General features: G+C 46.4%; 1 protein-coding gene across 1 annotated transcript in view; it reads right to left on the reverse strand.

The window, feature by feature from the left end:
* Positions 1–23,236, reverse strand: part of LOC145348502 (disintegrin and metalloproteinase domain-containing protein 12-like) — a 200,291-nt gene that overhangs the window by 75,711 nt on the left and 101,344 nt on the right. Inside the window, exons 15-16 of the mRNA XM_080196694.1 lie at positions 19,149–19,257; positions 10,263–10,455 (exon numbers count right to left, since the gene is read on the reverse strand). Of these exons, the coding sequence (XP_080052820.1) occupies positions 10,263–10,455; positions 19,149–19,257 (302 nt within the window). The remainder of the gene's footprint in view (positions 1–10,262; positions 10,456–19,148; positions 19,258–23,236) is intronic.

Below are 23,236 nucleotides of genomic sequence, written 5' to 3' on the forward strand. Positions count from 1 at the left end.
TTATGGAGTGAGGTTTCAATGAGGAGAGTGGATTATAGAGTGTGGTTTATGGAGTGTGCTCTCACTGAGGTTTCAGTGAGAGTGGATTATCGAGTGAGGTTTTAGTGAGAGTGGGTTATAGAGTGAGGTTTCAGTGAGAGTGGAGAAAGGAGTGGAGAGGAGTGGAGATAGGAGGCAGAGTTGGTATCAATGGGTGCTATTCTGATCGGCGGTTGGTAACTAGTGGACTGCCACAGGGAGTGCTGGGGCCTCAGCTATTTACCATTTATATAGATGATCTGGAGGAGGGGGCTGAGTGTAGGGTGACGAAATTTGCTGATGACACAAAGGTAAGTGAAAAAGCAAATTGTGCGGAGGGTGTGGAAAGTCTGCAGAGGGATCTGGATAGGCTGAGCGAGTGGGTGAGGACCTGGCAGATGGAGTACAATGTTAGCAAGTGTGAGGTTATCCACTTTGGCAGGAATAATAGTAGGAGGGATTACTATTTAAAGGGTGAAAAGCTGCAGCATGCTACGGTGCAGAGGGACCTGGGGGTCCTTGTGCATGAGTTGCAAAAACCCAGTCTGCAGGTGCAGCAGGTGATCAAGAAGGCGAATGGGATGTTGGCCTTTACAGCGAGGGGGATAGAATATAAAAGCAGGGAGGTCATGATGCAACTGTACAGGGCACTGGTGAAGCCGCAGCTGGAGTACTGTGTGCAGTTTTGGTCGCCGCACTTGCGCAGGGATATATTGGCCTTGGAGGGAGTGCAGAGGAGGTTCACTAGGCCGATACCGGAGATGAGGGGATTGGACTATGAAGAGAGACTAAATAGACTGGGTCTGTACTCGTTGGAGTTTAGAAGGATGAGTGGGGATCTTTTAGAGACGTATAAGATAATGAAAGGGATGGATAGGGTAGAGGTAGAGAGATTCTTCCTGCTCAGAAAGGACAGTAGGACTAGAAGGCACAGTCTCAAGATAAGGGGGGAGCAGTTTAGAACAGAGTTGAGGAGGAACTTCTTCACTCAAAGGGTGGTGAATCTCTGGAATTCTCTGCCCGTTGAAGCGGTGGAGGCTACCTCGCTAAATATATTTAAAACACGGGTAGATAGGTTTTTGGCAGACAAGGGAATTAGGGGTTATGGGGAGAAAGCGGGAAAGTGGAACTGAGCAACTTCAGATCAGCCATGATCTTATTGAATGGCGGGGCAGGCTCGAAGGGCTAGATGGCCTACTCCTGCTTCTACTTCTTGTGTTCTTATGGATTATAGTGAGGTTTCAGTGAGAGTGGATTAAAGAGTGAGGTTTCAGTGTGAGTGGATTAAAGAGTGAGGTTTCGGTGAGAGTGGATTATACAGTGAGGTTTTAGTGAGAGTGGATTATAGAGTGAGGTTTCAGTGAGAGTGGATTATAGAGTGAGGTTTCAGTAAGTGTGGATTGTAGAGTGAGGTTTCAGTGAGACTGGATGAAAAACAGATTTCAGTGAGCGTAAATAATGAAGTGGCGTTTCAGTGAGGAGAGTGGATTATAGAGTAAGGTTTCAATGAGAGTGGATTATAAAGTGAGGTTTCAGTGAAACTGGATTATAGATTGTGGCTTCAATGAGGAGAGTGGATTATAGAGTAAGGTTTCAGTGGGTTACAGAGTGAGGTTTCAGTGAAAGTGATGATAGAGAGAGGTTTCAGTGAGAGTGGATTACGGAGTGAGGTTTAAGTGAAGATGGATTATACAGTGAGGTTTCAGTGAGAGTGGGTTATAGAGTGAGGTTTCAGTGAGAGTGGGTTATAGAGTGAGGTTTCAGTGAGAGTGGGTTATAGAGTGAGGTTTCAGTGAGAGTGGGTTATAGAGTGAGGTTTCAGTGAGAGTGGGTTATAGAGTGAGGTTTCAGTGAGAGTGGGTTATAGAGTGAGGTTTCAGTGAGAGTGGGTTATAGAGTGAGGTTTCAGTGAGAGTGGGTTATAGAGTGAGGTTTCAGTGAGAGTGGGTTATAGACTGAGGTTTCAGTGAGAGTGAGTTATACAGTGAGGTTTCAGTGAGAGTGGATTATAGACTGAGGTTTCAGTGAGAATGGATTACAGAGTGAGGTTTCAGTGAGAGTGGATTATAGAGTGAGGTTTCAGTGAGAGTGGATTAGAACATAGAACATAGAACATTACAGCGCAGAACAGGCCCTTCGGCCCACGATGTTGCGCCGGCCAGTTTTTTTAAAAAAAACACTGACCCACTAATCTAAACCAATCCCTTTTCGTCTATAAACCTATCCACAGATCTCTTAAACGCCCCCAAACTAGGCGCATTTACAACTGCAGAAGGCAGGGCATTCCAGTCCCTCACCACCCTCTGGGTAAAGAACCAACCCCTGACATCCGTCCTATAACTAGCCCCCCTTAATTTAAAGCCATGCCCCCTCATGCTAGCTTTCTCCATCTGAGGAAAAAGGCTATCACTATCCACCCTATCTAAACCTCTAATCATCTTATATGTTTCAATAAGATCCCCTCTTAGCCTCCTTCTTTCCAGCGAAAACAACCCCAAATCCCTCAGTCTCTCCTCATAGGACCTCCCCTCCATACCAGGCAACATCCTGGTAAACCTCCTCTGCACCCTCTCCAAAGCCTCCACGTCCTTCCTGTAATGTGGGGACCAGAACTGCACACAGTACTCCAAGTGCGGCCGCACCAGAGTTGAGGTTTCAGTGAGAGTGGGTTATAGAGTGAGGTTTCAGTGAGAGTGGATTATAGAGTGAGGTTTCAGTGAAGATGGATTACAGAGTGAGGTTTCAGTGAGAGTGGATTATAAAGAGTGATGTTTTAGTGAGAGTGAATTATCGACTGAGGGTGAATGAGAGGGAGTAATTATAGAATGAGTTAAGGAGGGAGCTTTACAAAGCGTGTGACATCGGCAAAAAGAACGGGCTATGGAGTAAGAATTTGTTGGGCAGTACATGACTCGGAGAGAGATGGGGGAGCAGTGGCAGAGAGAGGTGGAGCTGCTTGTAACTTGATAGAGTGCACAGCTGCAACTTCTTTTGCGCAGTGAGTTTAGATAAAGTTAGATGCACTAAGTTTGATAGCCTCATGGCATCAGGTCAATGAGGTCTAAGATGAGCAAGGAAACCTGCGGCTGATTATTATGCAATAGAGAAGCGAAGTGAAACTCTTCACTTTGAAACCTTGACTCCTAGTTTTCGATTCTCTGACAAGAGGAAGTATCCTCTCCACATTCACCCCACCAATACCCCTCAGCAGTTTATGGCCTGGCTTTTCGCAAAACAAAACTAAGTGCTCAATGGCCAGGGAGACGAGTATTTCCTGCCCATTTTTTGGGCAGACTTACCTGAACAAATCACCAACACTCTGTGCAATGCAGAGTGCCAAAGTGTGATACACTCTGGAAAGTAGGGAGCAGGCTAATTCCTGCCCTAGAGTCAGGCAGCATAGTGTTGAGCAGGCAATGCGCAGCCCCAATCGTTCTCCTCCCTCCCTCTCCTACCGTTCCCACTGCAGAGTGTCAGCAGGTCCTCCCACCCATCGATTACCCCCTCTCTCCAGGAAGCCCTGCCTCCTCTGGCTCCACCTCCTTGGTACACTGCCTGGTGCCCAGTGGTCAGTGCCAGTTTGACCCTTGGTCAGTGCAGTGTGCTGGGCTGGCACTGCCAGGCTGACATTGCTCAAGGGGCATCTCCCCTTGCCCCCAACCTCCTGGGCAGGCCTCAATGATCTCTGTTGCCACCAGCGGGCTGAGGACGCCTGTAACCCACTAGTGGTAAGAAGTTGTAAACTCCACTGCTGGGAACCACTCACAGCAGGAGGAAGAGGGGGATGGGTGGGGCGGGGGGAACGATAGTCCAGTCGTCAACATCGCAAAGGCTGATGTCTCCCAACTGCTTGAACAGCATAGTGAGCCGGGAGAATCCCCACCCATATTTTTCAATCAGGTCGCCTCTTACTCATCGCCTCAGCAGGCACAAAGCCAGATTCCAACTCCCCTCGTAAAACAACCTGCCCATTCCAGGTAGCAGTCTAGTAAACATTCTCTAAACTGCCTCCAATGCCTTTACATACTTCTTAAATAAGGAGGCCAATGCTCTAGATGTGGTCTCACCAATGACCTATACAACTGAAACATAACCTCCCTACTTCTCCTTCACAGTAAAGAGCAAAATTCTATTAGCTTTCCTAATTACTTGCTTTAGCTGTATTCTAACCTTTTGTAATTCATGCACTAGGATACCGAGATCCCTCTGCATCTCAGACCTCTGCAGATTCTCATTTAGATAATATGCTTTGTTTTTATTCGAGCTGCCAAAGTGGAAAATTTGTCATTTGCCCACATTATAGACTATTTACCAAATTGTTGCCCACTCACTTAACTTATCTATGATCCTTTTGAGCTTCTTTATATTCTCTTTGAAATTTACTTTCCTATCCATCTTTGTGTCAGCAGCAAATTTAGCAACTATACCATCAGTCCTTTCATCCAAATGATAAACTGGACAAGTTGAGGCCCCAGCACAGATCCCAGTGCCACACCACTTGTCACATCCTGCCACTCAAAAAACGACCCATTTATGCCTATGTTTCCTGTTAGCTCATCAATCTTCTTTCCTTACCAATATGTTGTCCCCTACACCATGAGCTCTTATTTTCCAAAATCACCTTGGTGAATATCAAATATCTTCTGGAAACATCCACCATTCCCCTTTATCCACAGTACTATTGCTTCTTTGAAGAACTCTGATAAGAACATAAGAACGTAAGAACATAAGAAATAGGAGCAGAAGTAGGCCATCTAGCCCTTCGAGCCTGCCCCGCCATTCAATAAGATCATGGCTGATCTGTCGCTGCTCAGTTCCACTTTCCCGCTTTCTCCCCATAACCCTTAATCCCCTCTCTTATCAAAAACCCATCAACCCGCGTCTTAAAAATATTTAGCGAGGCAGCCTCCACCACTTCAACGGGCAGAGAATTCCAGAGATTCACCACCCTTTGAGTGAAGAAGTTCCTCCTCAACTCCGTTCTAAACCGCACCCCTTTTATCTTGAGGCTGTGCCCCCTAGTCCTACTGTCTTTTTTGAGCGGGAAGAGTCTCTCCACCTCTATCCTATCCATCCCATTCAGCATCTTATACGTCTCAATGAGATCTCCCCTCATTCTTCTAAACTCTAACGAGTACAAGCCCAGTTTATTCAGCCTCTCCTCATAGCTCAACCCCCTCAACTCCGGTATCAGCCTAGTAAACCTCCTCTGCACTCCCTCCAAGGCCAAAATATCTTTGCGCAGGTGCGGCGCCCAAAACTGCACACAGTACTCCAGCTGCGGCCTCACCAATGCCCTATACAGCTGCAGCAAGACCTCCCTACTTTTATATTCAATCCCCCTCGCTATGAAGGCCAGCATCCCATTCGCCTTCCTGACCACCTGCTGCACCTGCAAGCTGGGTTTTTGCGACTCATGCACAAGGACCCCGAGGTCCCTCTGCACCGTCGCCTGCTGCAGTTTTTCGCCCCGTAAGTAATAGTCCTTCCTACCATTCTTCCTACCAAAGTGGACCACCTCACACTTGCCAACATTAAATTCCATTTGCCATTTCCTGGCCCATTCGCCCAGCCTATCTAGATCCTTCTGCAGACTCTCCACACCCTCCGCACAATTTGCCGTTCCCCCAATCTTGGTGTCATCAGCAAATTTCGACACCCTACACTCGGTTCCCTCCTCCAGATCATGATAAATCGGTTAAATACAATTTCCCTTGCACAAAACTATGTTGACTCTGCTTGATTATCTTGAATTTTTCCAAGTGTCCTTTCATAACAGCTTCAATGATGGCTTTTACCATTTTCCCTATGAAAGGGTTAAAAACGTTAGTTATTGGATAGTATGTTATGTAGACGATTGGGAATATTATTGCCAATAATATTACTATTACTCCAGAAATTCAACTGATGTTCGAATCTCACCACGGCAGATGGTGGTATTTGAATTCAGTAAAAAATATCTAGAATTTCAAATCTACCAATGACCATGAAACTATTGTTGATTGTCGGAAAAACCCATCGAGGTCACTAACATCCTTTAGGGAAGGAAATCTGCCGTCCTTACTTGGTTTGGCCTGCATGTGACTCCAGAGCCACAGCAATCGCCCCCTTCTATACTGTAGGGAATTCTAGGGATTGTAATTTTCCTGATCCCACAAGCAATTTGCAAGAATCAGTTCGGAGGAGGTTTATTAGACTAATGCCTGAAATGGGTGTGTTGTCTTACCCAGGTTAGGTTTATATCTTCTGGAGTTTAGAAAAGACAGCGACTTGATTGAAAGCTTTAATATCCTGAAGAGTGGATGTGGAGAGGCTGTTTCCTTTTGTCGGAAAATCTGAAACTGGGAATCGCTATTTAAAGTAAGAGGCCACTCATTTAAGACAGAGATGGGGAGAAATGCTTTCTCTCAGAGGGTTATGAGTCTATGGAACTTTCTCAAAAGTCAGCGGAAGCAGAGACTTTAAATATTTTGAAAGCAGAGGTAGATAGATTCTGAATAAGCCAGAGGGTGAAAGTTTTTCGGGGGTCAGCAGGAAGTGGGGTTGAGGTTACAATCAGATCAGCCATGATCTTACTGAATGGTGGAGCAGGCTCGAGGGGCCGAATGGCCTACTCCTGCTCCTAATTTGCGTGTTCATATGTTTCCAGCATCACAGATGCCAATCTTCAACAATTTAATTTCTTCCATGTGACATCCAGAACTGGCTGTCACATAGAGCAAAGCCGATGGCCCATAGCAACAGGCTGGCAGTAATACTGAGTACATGCTCCTGAGCTAACCCAAACCAAGTTGTTTCAATACGACTACAACACTGGCATCTACCCAGAACTCTCCATTCACCTGACGAAGAGGGTAACCCCTCGAAAGCTTGTGAGAATATTATCAAATAAATAGGTTGGACTAAAACCTGGTGTTGTCAGACTTTTTACTGTATCTACCCAACAACCCAGCTCTGTCCCATCAGCAAAAACAGGACAAATCTAACCCAGCCTATAAGCATTTTATCATTCAACTCTCAATATCAGCAAAGTGATAAAAGATGTTGTCAACAACAGAGTGGCACTCAAAATTCCTTTGGCAATTGGAGGAAAGTGTCAAGGCGAGAGCGAAGTGGAAAGGCAGAAGGGGAGAGAGAGTGAAAGGCAGAGAGAGGGTAAGGGAGAGAGAGAGGGAAGGGGAGAGTGTGAAAGAGAAGGAGAGTAAAGTTAAGGGAGCAAGTGAGGGAAAGAGAATGAGAAGAGAGAGTGAAGGAGAGAATGAATGGGAGAGAGAGTGAACAAGAGAAACAGTGAAGGAAGAGAACAGAGTGAAGGGGAGATAGTGAAGGAGAGACAGGGAGGAGAAGAGAGTGAAAGGGAGAGCGTGAAGGAGAGAGTGAATGGGAGAGAGAGAGAGAGCGAATGAGAGAGAGAGTGAATGGGAGAGAGAGTGAAGGAGAGAGGGAATGAAAGAATGAGAGTGAAGGAGAGTGAGTGAGAACATGAGAGAGGGCAGAGAGAGTGAAGGGAAGAGAGTGAATGGAAGAGAGAGTAAAGGAGAGAGAAAGTGAAGGAGAGAACATGGAAGAGTGAGATTGAAGGAGAGAGAGTGAATGGGAGAGAGAGTAAAGGAGAGAGAAAGTGAAGGAGAGAGCGTGATAGAGTGAGAGTGAAAGAGAGAGAGAGAAAGTGAAAGAAAGAGAGCGGGAGAGAGTGGAGATGGAGAATGAACAGGAGAGAGAGTGAAGGAGAGAGAGAGAGTGAATGGGAGAGAGAGCGAAAGAATGAGTGTGAAGGAGGGAGAGAGTGAAAGAGTGAGAGTGAAGGGGGAGAGAAAGTGAAAGACGGAGGGAGTGAATGGGAGAGAGAGTGAATCGGAGAGAGGGTAAAGAAGAGAGAAAGTGAAACAGAGAGTGAAAGGAAGAGGGAGTGAAGGAGACAGAGATTGAGAAGAGAGAGAGATGGGGAGAGAGTGAAAGAGAGAGAGTGAAAGGGAGACAGTGTTGAATGAGAGAGCGGGAGATAGAGAGAGTATGAAGGGGACAGTGTGAAGGAGAGAGAGAAGAGAGGGTGAAGGAGTGAAATAGTGAAGGGGAGACAGAATGAAGGACAGTGAGAGACAGTGAAGGACAGAGACCATAAGGCCACAAGACATAGGAGCAGAATTAGGCCACTCGGCCCATCAAGTCTGCTCCGCCATTCAATCATGGTTGATATCTTTCTCATCCCCATTCTCCTGCCTTTTCCCCACAACCCCTGATCCCCTTATTAATCAAGAACCTATCTATTTCAGTCTTAAAGACACACAATGACCTGGCCTCCACAGCCTTCTGCGGCAAAGAGTTCCACAGATTCACCGCCCTCTGGCTGAAGAAACTCCCCTAATCTCTGTTCTGAAGGGTCGTCTCTTTAGCCAGAGGTTGTGCCCTCTGATTCTAGTTTTTCCTATTAGTGGAATCATCCTTTCCACGCCCACTCTATCCAGGCCTTGCAATATCCTGTAAGTTTCAATCAAATCCTTCTTCATCTTTTTAAACTCCAATGAGTACAGACCCAGAATCCTCAGCAACTCCTCATATGCTAAGCTCTTCATTACAGGGATCATTCTTGTGAACCTCCTCTGGACCCTTTCCAAGGCCAGAAATCCTTCCTTAAACATGGGGCCCAAAACTGTTCACAATACTCCAAATGTAGTCTAACCAGAGCCTTATACAGCCTCAAAAGTACATCCCTGCTCTTGTATTCTAGCCCTCACGACATGAATGCTAATAGTGCATTTGCCTACCTAACTGCCGACAGAATCTGCACGTTAACCTTAAGAGAATCTTGAACAATGACTCCTAAATCCTTTTGTGTTTCTGATTTCCTAAGCATTTTTCTATTTAGAAAAAAATCTATGCCTCCATTCCTCCTTCCAAAGTGCACAACCACACACTTTTCTACATTGTATTCCGTCTGCCACTTTTTTGCCCACTCTCCTAAACTGTCTAAGGCCTTCAGTAGCCCTCATGTTTCCTCAATACTACCTGTCCCTCTACATATCTTTGTATCTTTGTATTTGAGTTTCAAGTTTTTAGGTGTCTGGATCACCAACAACCTGTCCTGGACCCCCATGCCGACACTGTAGTTAAGAAAGCCCACCACCACCTCTACTTTCTAAAAGACTGAGGAAATTTGGCATGTCAGCTATGAATCTCACTAACTTTTACAGATGCACCATAGAAAGCATTCTTTCTGGTTGTATCACAGCTTGGTATGGCTCCTGCTGTGCCCAAAACGCAAGGAACTACAAAAGGTTGTGAATGTAGCCCAATCCATCACGCAAACCAGCCTCCCATCCATTAACTGTCTAAACTTCCCAATGCCTCAGCAAAGCAGCCAGCACAATTAAGGACCCCACGCACCCTGGACATTCTCTCTTCTACCTTCTTCCTTCGGGAAAAAGATACAAAAGTCCGTGGTCACGTACAAACTGACTCAAGAACAGCTTCTTCCCTGCTGCTGTCAGACTTTTGAATGGACTTACCTTGCATGAAGTTGTTCTTTCTCTACACCCTAGCTATGACTGTATCACTACATTCTGCACTCACTCATTTCCTTCTCTATGACCCGTAAGTTTTGTCTGTATAGCGTGCAAGAAGCAATACTTTTCACTGTATGTTAATACATGTGACAATAAATCAAATCAAATATCTGCAAACATAGCAACAATGCCTTCAGTTCCTCCTTCCAAATTGTTAATGTGAAGGAGAGTGTAAAGGAAAGAGAGTGTGAGAGAGTGGAGAGAGAGAGAGTGAAGGAGAGAAATAAATAGTGAAGGACAGAGAGAGTGAAGGAGTGAGTGAAGAAGAGAGAGAGTAATTAGGAGAGAGAATGAAGGAGAGAGAGAGAGTGAAGGGAAGAGAGTAAAAGAGAGAGTGAATGGGCATGGCTAGAGGAGAGAGACTAAAAGGCAAAGATGGGTAAGTGAATGGGAGGAGTGAAGGAGAAAGGAAGACAGAGGAAGAAGTCAGAGGGAAACAGGAATGGGTAGTGTGCAACATGGAATGAACAGTAATGTCTATGAAGTTGTGCAGGGGGAAATGTATCAGCGTAAGACAATAAGTGAAAGTTCATCGAAGGATTGAGGAACATTACATGTCTGAAACTCCGAGATTAAGGGAGAGTACTGTCAAGTATACTGGGAGGAAATGAATAGAGTGGAAGCATACAAATTCCTCTTGTGCTAATATAATGCGAATTATACTCAATGTGAATTGATTACCTTGTTGTCTCCACACTTGGTTCCATCCTTGACTAAGTCTGGGCTGCTGGAATCAGCAAAAGAAGCATCTGTCCCACGACATTCATACGTCACACCATCTATAACCATTTTGGAGACCAAGATTTGCAGGTTTCCACCTCGGATCGGCATCGGATTTCCACCCTTACACTGGATTTTCCCACATAATATATCCCTATAGCGGACACAGAAACAATTCTGACTTAGGAATAATGGTAGGAAGGACTATTACTTACATGGCGAAAAACTGCAGCATGCGACGGTGCAGAGGGACCTCGGGGTCCTTGTGCGTGAGTCGCAAAAACCCAGCCTGCAGGTGCAGCAGGTGGTCAGGAAGGCAAATGGGATGCTGGCCTTCATAGCGAGGGGGATTGAATATAAAAGTAGGGAGGTCTTGCTGCAGCTGTACAGGGCACTGGTGAGCCCGCAGCTGGAGTACTGTGTGCAGTTTTGGTCGCCGCACTTACGCAAGGATATTTTGGCCTTGGAGGGAGTGCAGAAGAGGTTTACTAGGCTGATACCGGAGTTGAGGGGGTTGAACTATGAGGAGAGGCTGAATAAACTAGGCTTGTACTCGTTAGAGTTTAGAAGAATGAGGGGAGATCTCATTGAGACATATAAGATGATGAATGGGATGGATAGGATAGAGGTGGAGAGGCTCTTCCCCACTCAGAAAGGACAGCAGGACTAGAGGGCACAGCCTCAAGATAAAGGCGGGGCGGTTTAGAACGGAGTTGAGGAGGAACTTCTTCACTCAAAGGGTGGTGAATCTCTGGAATTCTCTGCCCGTTGAAGTGGTGGAGGCTGCCTCGCTAAATATATTTAAGACACGGGTTGATAGGTTTTTGATAGGCAAGGGGATTAAGGGTTTTGGGGAGAGGGTGGCAGTGTGGAACTGAGACACGACAGATCAACCATGATCTTATTGAATGGCGGGGCAGGCTCGAAGGGCTAGATGGCCTACTCCTGCTCCTATTTCTTATGTTCTTATGTTCAACACTCTTCATTTGCTATGGTTATTATTGCTACATGGTTTGAAATGTGTGTTGCTTTTCCCTCTGACTGCCTAAAGATTTTTGGTGCAGTGCATCTTGGAGATCTGCTGTCACTACTTGTTGGTGGTGGAGGGAGTGGATGTTTGTGGATGAGGTAGCAATCATGTGGACTGCTTCGTCTTGGATGGTGTTGAGCTTCTTGAGTGTTGACGGACCTGCAGCCATTCAGGCAAGTGGACAGTATTCCATCATACTCTTGACCTGTGCCTTGTAGATAGTGGACAGGCTTTGGAGAGTCAGGAGGTGAGTTACTTGCCATAAAATTCCAAACTTCTGACCTACTCTTGTAGCCATTATTTATACGGCTAATGCAATTAAATTTTGGATCAATGGTAACCCCTTCAGGATGTTGGTAATGTGGGATCCAATGATGATAATGCCATTGAATATCAATAGTAAATCACCTTAAGATTGATGTGTCTCTTGGAGAACACTTGGAGAAATGTGAAGTGAACGGGAATACAGAACATACAGATCTATAAGCTACAGTGTTAAATGACTTGGCATATGATGTTGCAGCTGTATAGAATGTTGGTTAGGCCATGGGTGGAATACTGCGTCCAGTTCTAGTTGCCACACTACCAGAAGGATGTGGAGACTTTGGAGAGAGTACAGAAAAGGTTTACCAGGATGCTGCCTGGTATGGAGGGCCTTAGCTATGAGGAGAGATTGGGTAACTGGGGTTGTTCGCCCTGGAAAGACAGAGGATGAGGGGCGACCTAATAGAGGTGTATAAAATTATGAAGGGCATAGATAGGGTGATGATGTGGATATGCCAGCGTTGGGCTGGGGTCAGCACAGTAAAAAGTCTGACAACACCAGGTTTTAGTCCAACCGACTTATTTGATAGTAAACTCACTAGCTTTCGAGGGGATTCCCTCTTCTTCAGGTGAATGGAGAGTTCTGGCCTCAGACAGAGCATATAAAGCACAGACAGTTTAGAGATTACTGATTATAATGCGAATCTTTACACCTAACCTGCTGTTCAAGTCCTAAAGTGGCTGACAATGTGTGTGGAAGGAGCACTGATCACAGGTTAAAGAGATGTGTATTGTCTCCAGACAGTATGGTAAATGAAGTTTTGCAAACCCAGGCAAGTCACGGGGGTTACAGATAGTGTGACATGAACCCAAGATCCCTGGTGAGACCGTTCTCATGTGTGCGGAACTTGGCTATCAGTCTCTGCTCAGTGACTCTGCGCTATCATGTGTCGTGAAGGCCGCCTTGGAGAATGCTTACCCGAAGGTCAGAGGCTGAATGCCCGTGACCACTGAAGTGTTCGCCAACAGGAAGGGAACAGTCTTGCCTGGTGATTGTCGAGCGATGTTCATTCATCCGTTGTCGTAGCGTCTGCATGGTCTCCCCAATGTACCATGCTTCAGGACATCCTTTCTTGCAACGTATCAGGTAGACAATGTTGGCCGAGTTGCAAGAGTATTTACCATGTACCTGGTAGATGGTATTCTCACGTGTGATGATGGCATCCATGTCGATGATCCGGCATGTCTTGCAGAGGTTGCTGTGGCAGGGTTGTGTGGTATTGTGGTCACTGTTCTCCTGAAGGCTGGGTAGTTTGCTGCAAACAATGGTCTGTTTGAGGTTGCATGGTTGTCTGAAGGTAAGAAGTGGGGATGTGGGGATGGCCCTGGCGAGATGTTCGTCTTCATCAATGATATGTTGAAGACTCCAGAGAAGATGTGACAGATCGGGGGTGATGAACACAAGGGGTTACAAGTTCAAGGTGAGGGGGGCAAGGTTCAACACAGATGTCAGGGGGACATATTTTACACAGAGGGTGGTGGGGGCCTGGAATGCACTGCCAAGCAAGGTGGTTGAGGTGGACACACTGGGATCGTTTAAGACTTATCTAGATAGCCACATGAACAGACTGGGAATAAAGGGATACAAACGAATGGTCTAGTTGGGCGCATGAGCGGTGCAGGGTTGGAGAGCCGAAGGGCCTGTTCCTGTGCTGTATTGTTCTTTGACTTATATTGACTAAATGATTAGCCCCTTGTTCTGAGACTGAACCCTGGGGTCTTGATTCTCCAGACAGGGGTAAAACCCCTCTCAGGGTGCCATTCTGCTAGTGAGATCTTCCAGTCCTCCCAAAGTCAATGGAACTTTTCACGGACTTGCTGCATCCTCAGGGACGGGTAACTCTGGGCTCACTGACTCCCTTGTCAATCCTCTTCACAATTGAATATATTTCAGTGAGACTCCCTAGGCCTACTTTCCTTACATTCAAAACTGAGGTCAGCCGCTCAATTCAGGAACCAATCCAGAGTATCTACTCTCTGCAACTTCCAAGTCAAGCATCTTTCTTAGGTACGGTGATAAAAACTGTCCACAGTATGCCAGGGGTGGTCCCACCAAAGTCCTGTACAGGACTTCCTTCTTCTTTAACATCAATATTCTTGCAATAAAGGTCAACATGACATGAACAATTGGAAGTTTTCCAATTCTTATTGTCAAAATCCACAGACCATAGAATCCTACAGTGCAGAAGGAGGTCATTCAGCCCATTGAGTCTGCGCCAACCACAATCCCACCCAGGCCCTATCTCCATAACCCATGCATTTACCTAGCTAGTCCCCCTGACACTAAGGGTCAATTTAGCCTGGCCAATCCACCTAACCTGCACATCTTTGGACTGTGGGAGGAAACCCACGCAGACACGGGAGAACATGCAAACTCCACACAGCGACCCAAGCTGGGAATCGAACCCGGGTCCCTGGCGTGTGAGGCAGCAGAGTTAACCACTGTGCTACCAAGCTACCCCAGTCAATAAATTAATATCACAGCACAGCAGCACAGTGGATGGCATTGCTGCCTCACAGCTCCAGGGACCGGGTTTGATTCCAGCTTCGGGTGACAGCATGGAGTTTGCATGATTCTCTGTGTCTGCGTGGGTTTCCTCCGAGCGCTCTGGTTTTCTCCCACAATACAAAAATGTGCAGGTTAGGTGGACTGGCCATGGTGAATGTGTATGGTTGCATGGAAAGGGCGGGGAAGAGTCAGTGCTCCCTCTGCACTACAGAGATTCTATGATTTCTTTGAATACAACTGAATGGCTTACTCAACCATTTCAGATGGCAGTGAAGAATTACTCACATTGTTGTGGGTTTGAAGTCACATATAGGTCAGACGAGGTTAAGAAGAGCAGATTTCTTTTCCTAAAGGACCAGTTGAGTTTTTACGATAATCAACAATGGTTTCATGGTCATCGTTGAGCAGGACCTGAGTACTTATTCGGGCCCTCCAATCAGGCCAATTGCTTTCCACGGGCTGACTTTTGAGGAGACTGTTCTGTCATTTGCAATAGTGACTTCAATAAAGGTTCATCTGAGGCTTCCCAGTGGAGGGCATGCTCTCGCTGACCTCTTGCTCAAAATGGGCATACATGAGTAGAACTTATCAAGGAGAGGTGCATTGGGGTCAGCGATTTTACCTGCCTTTATCTTGTCAATAAAACACCTGGAATTAAGAATCTAATTGGTGATGGAGGGAGTGGATGTTTGTGGATGAGGTAGCAATCATGTGGATGCTTCATCTTGGATGGTGTTGAGCTTCTTGAGTGTTGTTGGAGCTGCAGCCATCCAGGCAAATGGAGAGTATTTCATCACACTCCAGACCTGTGCCCAGTAGATGGTGGACAGGCTTTGGGGGGTCAGGAGGTATGTTACTTGTCATAGAACTTCTGATCTACTCTGGTAGCCATTATTTATATGGCTAATGCAATTAAATTTTGGATCGATGGTAACCTTCAGAATGTTAATAATGTGGAATTCAATGATGACAATGCCATTGAATGTCAATGGTAAATCACCGTAAAATTAATGCGCCTCTTGGAGAACACTTGGGGAAAAGTGACGTGATCGGGAATACATAACATACAGAGCTATAAGCTACGGTGTTAAATGAATTATATTTGCTAAATGATGAGCCCCTTGTCCTGAGACTGAGCCCCTGTGGTCTTGATTCCCCAGACAGGGGTAAAACCTCTCAGGGTGGCATTCTGCTGGTGAGATCTTAGAGTCCTCCCAAAGTCAATGGAACTTTTCCCAGACTCGCTGCATCCTCGGAGACGGGACACTTACAGACATTTCATAAGAACATAAGAACATAAGAAATAGGAGCAGGAGTAGGCCATCTAGCCCTTCGAGCCTGCCCCGCCATTCGATAAGATCATGGCTGATCTGTCGTGGCTCAGTTCCACATTCCCGCCCTCTCCCCATAACCCTTAATCCCCTTGCCTATCAAAAACCTATCAACCCATGTCTTAAATATATTTAGCAAGGCAGCCTCCACCACTTCAACGGGCAGAGAATTCCAGAGATTCACCACCCTTTGAAGTGAAGAAGTTCCTCCTCAACTCCGTTCTAAACCCTTTATCCTGAGGCTGTGCCCTCTAGTCCTACTGTCCTTTCTGAGCGGGAAGAGCCTCTCCACCTCTATCCTATCCATCCCATTCAACATCTTATACGTCTCAATGAGATCTCCCCTCATTCTTCTAAACTCTAACGAGTACAAGCCTAGTTTATTCAGCCTCTCCTCATAGTTCAACCCCCTCAACTCCGGAATCAGCCTAGTAAACCTCCTCTGCACTCCCTCCAAGGCCAAAATATCCTTGCGTAAGTGTGGCGACCAAAACTGCACACAGTACTCCAGCTGCGGCCTCACCAGTGCCCTGTACAGTTGCAGCAAGACCTCCCTACTTTTATATTCAATCCCCCTCGCTATGAAGGCCAGCATCCCATTCGCCTTCCTGACCACCTGCTGCACCTGCAAGCTGGGTTTTTGCGATTCATTCACAAGGACCCCGAGGTCCCTCTGCACCGTCGCATGCTGCAATTTTTCGCCATGTAAGTAATAGTCCTTCCTACCATTATTCCTACCAAAGTGGACAACTTCACACTTGCTAACATTAAATTCCATTTGCCAGTTCCTGGCCCATTCGCCCAGCCTATCTAGATCCTTCTGCAGACTTTCCACGCCCTCCGCACAATTGCCGTTCCACCAATCGTGGTGTCATCAGCAAATTTCGACACCATATACTCGGTTCCCTCCTCCAGATCATCTATATAAATGGTAAATAGCTGAGGCCCCAGCACCGACCCCTGGGGCACTCCACTCGTCACCAACCGCCAATCCGAATAGCACCCATTGACCCCCACTCTCTGCCTCCTATTTGACAGCCAATCCCCTATCCACGCTAACACCCTACCCCCAACTCCATGCCACCGACTTCTGTAATAACCTCTTGTGCGGCACCTTATCAAACGCCGTCTGAAAATCAATTTCAATCTTCCTTTATACCAATCTGAGGTCTCTACCTGCTTCAAGAAGACAACCATTATCTCAGTACCAAAGAAAAGCCATGCAGTGTGCCTTAATAGCTATCGTACGGTTGCTCTGATCCAACATTATGAAGTGCTTCAAAAGGCTACTCATGGCACGAATTAATTCCTGCCTACCAGAGTGCCTGGATCCACCATGGTTCGCCTACTGCTACAATAGGTCCACAGCAGACAGCATCGCTCTGGTCCTACACTCAATCCTGGAACACCTGGATAAGAAAGGCACCTGTGTCAGACTCCTGCTTATCGACTACAGCTCAGCCTTCAACACCATTATTCCTACAAGACTTATCTCCAAACCTCGTGGCCTGGGGCCCAGCTCCTCCCTCTGCAATTGGATCCTAGCCTTCCTAATGCACAGACTGTAGTCAGTAAGGGTAGGCAACAACACCTCCTCCACATTCATCCTCAACAACAGTGCCCCATAAGGCTGTATCTTCAGCCCCATACAATGCTTCCTGTACACCTATTACTGTGCGGCCAAATTCTCCTTCAACTTGATTTTCAAGTTTGCTGATGACACCACTGTAGTGGGTCAGATCTCAATCAATGAAAGAGATAGAGAATCTGGTAAACTGGTGTGACGACAATTCTCTCCCTCAATGTCAACAAATGAAGGAGATAGCCATCGACTTCAGGAAGTGTAGTGGAGAATATGCTCCTATCTACATCAATGGGGACAAAGTCGAAATGATCGAGAGCTTCGTGTTTCTTTGTGTCCAGGTCACCAACAACCTATCCTGGATCCCCTCATGCCAACACTATAATGCCCATCAATGCCTCTACTTTCTCAGAAGACTAATGAAATTTGGCATGTCTGCTAAAACTACAGATGCACCATAAAAAGCATTCTTTCCGATTATAACGCAACTTTGTATAGCTCCTGCTCTGTCCAAGACCACAAGAAGCTACAAGTTGTGAGTGAAGCCCAGTCCATCACACAAACCAGCCTCCCATCTATTGACTCTGTCTATACTTCCCACTGCCTCGGCAAAGCAGCCAGCATAATTAAGGATCACATGCACCCCAGACATTCTCTTTTCCATCTTCTTCCATCAGGAAAAGGATACAAAAATCTGAGGACACGCACCAACCGACTCAAAAACAGCTTCTTCCCTGGTGCCATCAGACTTTAGAATGGACCAATCTCGCATTAAGTTGATCTTTCTTGCACCCTAGATATGACTGTAACACTACATTCTGCACTCTCTCTTTTTCTTCCCTATGTACAGTATGCTTTGTAGTGCGCAAGAAACAATACTTTTCACAGTACACTAATTCATATGACAATAATAAATCAAATTAAAGAGATTAAATTGCGTCATCTGTCATGGTAAGATTTGAAGCCAGGTCTCCAAAGCATTACCCTAGGTCTCTGGATTATTGACCCTGCAACACTGCATCCCCCTCCCTGGCGATGCTGCTGGGGCAAAGGAACAGAACATAAGAACATAAGAAATAGGAGCAGGAGTAGGCCATCTAGCCCTTCGAGCCTGCCCCGCCATTCAATAAGATCATGGCTGATCTGTCACTGCTCAGTTCCACTTTCCCGCTTTCTCCCCATAACCCTTAATCCCCTCTCTTATCAAAAACCCATCAACCCGCGTCTTAAAAATATTTAGATATTTAGATATTAAAAAAACTTCAACGGGCAGAGAATTCCAGAGATTCACCACCCTTTGAGTGAAGAAGTTCCTCCTCAACTCCGTTCTAAACCGCCCCCCTTTTATCTTGAGGCTGTGCCCCCTAGTCCTACTGTCTTTTTTGAGCGGGAAGAGTCTCTCCACCTCTATCCTATCCATCCCATTCAGCATCTTATACGTCTCAATGAGATCTCCCGTGAATAATCAAATCATTTTCTTGTGTTTGGGAAGAAATCTTTTCAACTTGTTTGGCTGATGTAATATTTTTGTTTAATAAATGTTTTATTTTTTGTGTTAAAAATCCATCAGCACACTCTTGTGATCATGTATAACGTTCCTCCTAGATGCAAAGTAAAAGTTGGGGGTGGGGGGGGGGGGGACAGCAACTCTCGCAAAAGAATTCTCAGTGTCAAATTTGCGTCAAAACTGGAGTAAATCCTTCTGGTCTTTTCAGTGGGAGTTTCAAAATGAGTCTCCCATACCCTGAGCACTGCAGAGTGCACTAGCGTGAATCACATTAAAATCAGTGGGTGAGGCTTATTTCCACTAGAGAAGCCAGCAGCAAAGTGCTGAGCGGGTCACTGCGCATGCACCAATTGTCAGAATGCAGATGGTTCAAATGAGCCATTAAAGAAAATCTCATGTTGCAAAACTTTAAATATTGTGACTGATTTCCCCAAATGATACTTAATTATAGGTTTATTAAATCATAATTTAAACCAATACAAAATAGCATGATAATTTCAATTATAAAATTCCAACATTACTACTGGAAATTCTAAACAAGCTGAAATTTTCTGACAAACTTACTCAGGCTTGCACTTCACATAATTAGAATCCTCGTCCTTGCCACAGTTCCCAAAGCTACTTCCTTCGCCATTTGTAACTTGATAACAAACATCTTCAGCAGACTGTGCGCCTGTCAAAAAGACAGAAAAAGTATTATTAAGAGTTGATGGAAAAACAGAGGATAGAAATGAAACTGGTCCATGCCACATCTGCCTCTTCTCGAGCTTGTCCCTGATGAGAAGCCTTCAACCTTAAAAGAGTATTCATGTGAGATTAATCCCAATTATTCCAATCATCGACCTGCTTGCAATGACCCCTTGTCTTAATCATGCCAACTCCCCAGTTAAAGCGGATGCTGGGCAAACCACAAATGCTGATTTGAGATAGGAACCCACAGCCCTCACTGCAATTATCTTAATCCTTCACTGAACCCTCAAGACTTTTCCAAAGGAGGTACACATGATGTGCACTGAATGCGGCAGGAGGAAAAGCAGAGAAGAGTGCTGTGGAGGTGCTAGGCTCACCAAGGAGCTTCATTCTGATGAGTCAAGGCCAGCAGTGCCCAGGCCCCCCTCCTGAACCACAGAGTAAGACTCACAGGAATACTGTGCATAGGCAACTCTCAAATCCAAGAGGTAAAGAATTCAAAAATCATTTCTCCAGATGAGCAAGAGACAGTGGGCTCTATTTTACCATTTTGATTTGAAGTGCTGGGCAGACGAGAAACCGACTTTTAGACCCATTCTCAGGGGCTCCCATATGCACTCTGCCTGAAAAAATATCAGCAATTCCAAATCGCGCTGCACAAGTCTGTGCCCGAAACGCTGTAGCTCTGATCAGCACCCCCAACTGCACACACACAGACAAAAATTGATAGAACGCAGTTGCCCTGCCACATTGCTCCCGGGCTAGATAATACCTCCCCCTGACCTCCAAAGACATTGTCCCATATCCATAGCATTACTGACCCCCTTAACCACACCCCCCTCCCCAACCCCTTCGCGCCACTCCACCCTGTTCCCCTGACCGGTCTCAGGCAGAGTGGCAGCGGACCTCTCATCCTCCCCACTGATCTCATGCAGAGAGATCCCCGCTCCCCTCCCACCCCGGACCCTCCTGTATAAGGTCCCCATCTCCTCCAGACTCCGATGGCTGTGTGACACCATCCTCTCTCTCCCCGTCCCCAATCATTGAGGCACTAATCCTCCTCCCCCCCCAGCTCCCCATCAGCACCCCTCAAGTGCTCACTTGCCTTCCCCTCAATGCGAACAAGCAAACTGCATGTAGTTTGCTGGAATGCTCTGCCAAACTGCCTGCAACTGATCTGCCCTAATGAGGGGCAGTTCCATAAAAAACTCAAGAATAGACAGGCATCATTCCAGGACAGTGTGCCCCCCCACCGTTTATCTGAGAGTGACCTGTGGAGGCTACTAGATGCAGCAGAGGTGAGGTAGGACACCCAGGAGGACGCAGACCCAGCAGGGCGGATGGCAATGTGGCCTGGGGGGCAGTCACCACCACGGTGAGTGTCAGGGCACTGGCCCTCTGAAATGGGAAGCAGTGCCACAAAGAAGGTCAATGGCCTCATCAAGGCAGCAAGGGTGATTTCTTAACCCCATCTAGCATCTTCCCCCAAATCACACCCAGATCCTCCCACCCCCAGCACCCTGCATGTTTCCAGCCCCTGATCTCCAAGCATCTCCTTCCAATTCCACCCCCCACCACAACAGCCCCACTGCGATTGCCCTCTAAGGGCCACCACATGATACTCTGCAAGAGTCATGTCATCATTACTTTCATGGCTCCTTCTGTTTCCATAGCAGAAGATCAACCATGACAGCAGAGAGAGGGCAAAGACAGGGGATGGTGAACCAGATCTCCAGGTCCTCACCCCCTTTGAGGAGCGGAAGCTGGAACTGTCAAGTGAAGGGGAGATGCGGGCTGTCAACATGGTCGGGCTGCCGTCAAGACGTGAGCACCTGTCAATCCTCCACTCACTTTGAGGCAATTTCTCGGATGCATGACTTTTGGATGCGAGGGGCAAAGTATAAAGGAGATGTATGAGACATGTTTATTTACACAGAGAGGGTAGTGGGTGCCTGGAACTCACTGCCGGGGGAGGTCGCAGAGGCAGATATGAGAATGACCTTTAAGGGGCGTCTTTACAGCAATGTGAATGGGATGGGAATAGAGGCATATGGGGTTACAATTCATAAGAACATAAGAAATAGGAGCAGAAGTAGGCCATCTAGCCCTTCGAGCCTGCCCTGCCATTCAATAAGATCATGGTGATCTGAAGTGAATCAGTTCCACTTTCCCGCTTTCTCCCCATAACCTTTAATACCTTTAAATCTTTAATTAGGGGTTCCACTCACATACACACAGGGCAGGGTAGGTGTGGGAAGATGCAGCGGCGCGGGCTTGTTGGGCCGAAGGGCCTGCTTCCCGTGCTGGGATGTTCTTTGTTTTTGTTTTGTTAATTCCGTTGTCTATCAGAAATCTACCTACCCGTGACTTAAATATATTCAACGAGGTAGCCTCCACCACTTCAATGGGCAGAGAATTCCAGAGATTCACCACCCCTTTGAATGAAGAAGTTCCTCCTCAACTCCAATCTAAACTGCCCCCTCCTTATTTTGAGGCTGTGCCCTCTAGTTCTGCTATCCATTCTAAGCGGGAAGAATCTCTCTACCTCTACCCTATCTATCCCCTTCATTATCTTGTAAGTCTCTATAAGATCCCCCCTCAGCCTTCTAAACTCTAACGAGTACAGACCCAGTCTATTCTCTTCATAAGCTAACCCCCTCATCTCCGGTATCAGCCTGGTGAACCTTCTCTGTACTCCATCCAAGGCCAATATATCCTTTTGCAAATATGGGGACCAAAACTGCACACAGGACTCCAGCTGTGGCCTCACCAGTACCCTGTACAGTTGCAGCAAGACCTCCCTACTTTTATATTCTATCCCCCTCGCGATAAAGGCCAACATTCCATTCACCTTCTTGATCACCTGCTGCACCTGCAGACTGGGTTTTTGCGACTCATGCACAAGGACCCCCAGGTCCCTCTGCACCGTAGCATGCTGCAGTTTTTTGCCTCTTAAGTAATAATCCCTCCTACTATTATTTCTGCCAAAGTGGATAACCTCACACTTGCTAACATTATACTCCATCTGCCAGGTCCTCGCCCACTCGCTAAGCCTATCCAGATTCCTCTGCAGACTTTCCACACCTTCCACGCAATTTGCTTTTCCACTCATCTTCGTGTCATCAGCAAATTTTGTTACCCTACACTCAGCCCCCTCCTCCAGATCATCAATGTAAATGGTAAACAGTTGAGGCCCCAGCACCGATCCTTGCAGCACTCCACTAGTCACCAACTGACAACCAGAAAAGCACCCATTGATTCCAATTCTCTGCTTCCTGTTAGATAACCAATCCTCAATCCACGCTAACACCTTACCCCCAACTCCGTATACCCTAACCTTCCGCAGCAAGCTTTTGTGAGGCACCTTATCGAACGCCTTCTGGAAACCTAAAAACACCACATCCACCGGTTCCCCTCTGTCTACCGCACTAGTCACATCCTCATAGAAATCCAATAAATTTGTTAAACACGACTTCCCCTTCACAATTCCGTGCTGCGTCTGCTCGATCAAACCATTCTTTTCTAGGTGCCCCGCTATTTCTTCTTTGATGATGGATTCTAGCAATTTTCCAACTACAGACATTAAACTAACCGGCCTATAATTCCCTGCCTTTTCTCTGCTACCTTTTTTAAACAGAGGCATAACATTAGCCGTTTTCCAATCTTCCAGCACTTCCCCGGAATCCAGCGAATTTTGATAAATAATTACTAAGGCATCCACTATCACCTCTGCCATTTCTTTCAGAACCCTGGGATGCATTCCATCCAGTCCTGGGGACATGTTCCACCTTCAGTCCTGTTAGTCTATCAAGCACTACCTCTCTAGTGACAGTATTCGCATTAAGGACCTCATCTCCTACCATCCTTCTATCTTTAACATTCAGTAAGCTATTTGTGTCCTCCACCATGAAGACCGACACAAAAAACTTATAGCCTCAGCCATTTCCTCGTTACCCACCACT

This window comes from Carcharhinus amblyrhynchos, chromosome 1, assembly GCF_965287045.1.
Source record: "Carcharhinus amblyrhynchos chromosome 1, sCarAmb.v2.hapA, whole genome shotgun sequence".
Classification (NCBI taxonomy): domain Eukaryota; kingdom Metazoa; phylum Chordata; class Chondrichthyes; order Carcharhiniformes; family Carcharhinidae; genus Carcharhinus; species Carcharhinus amblyrhynchos.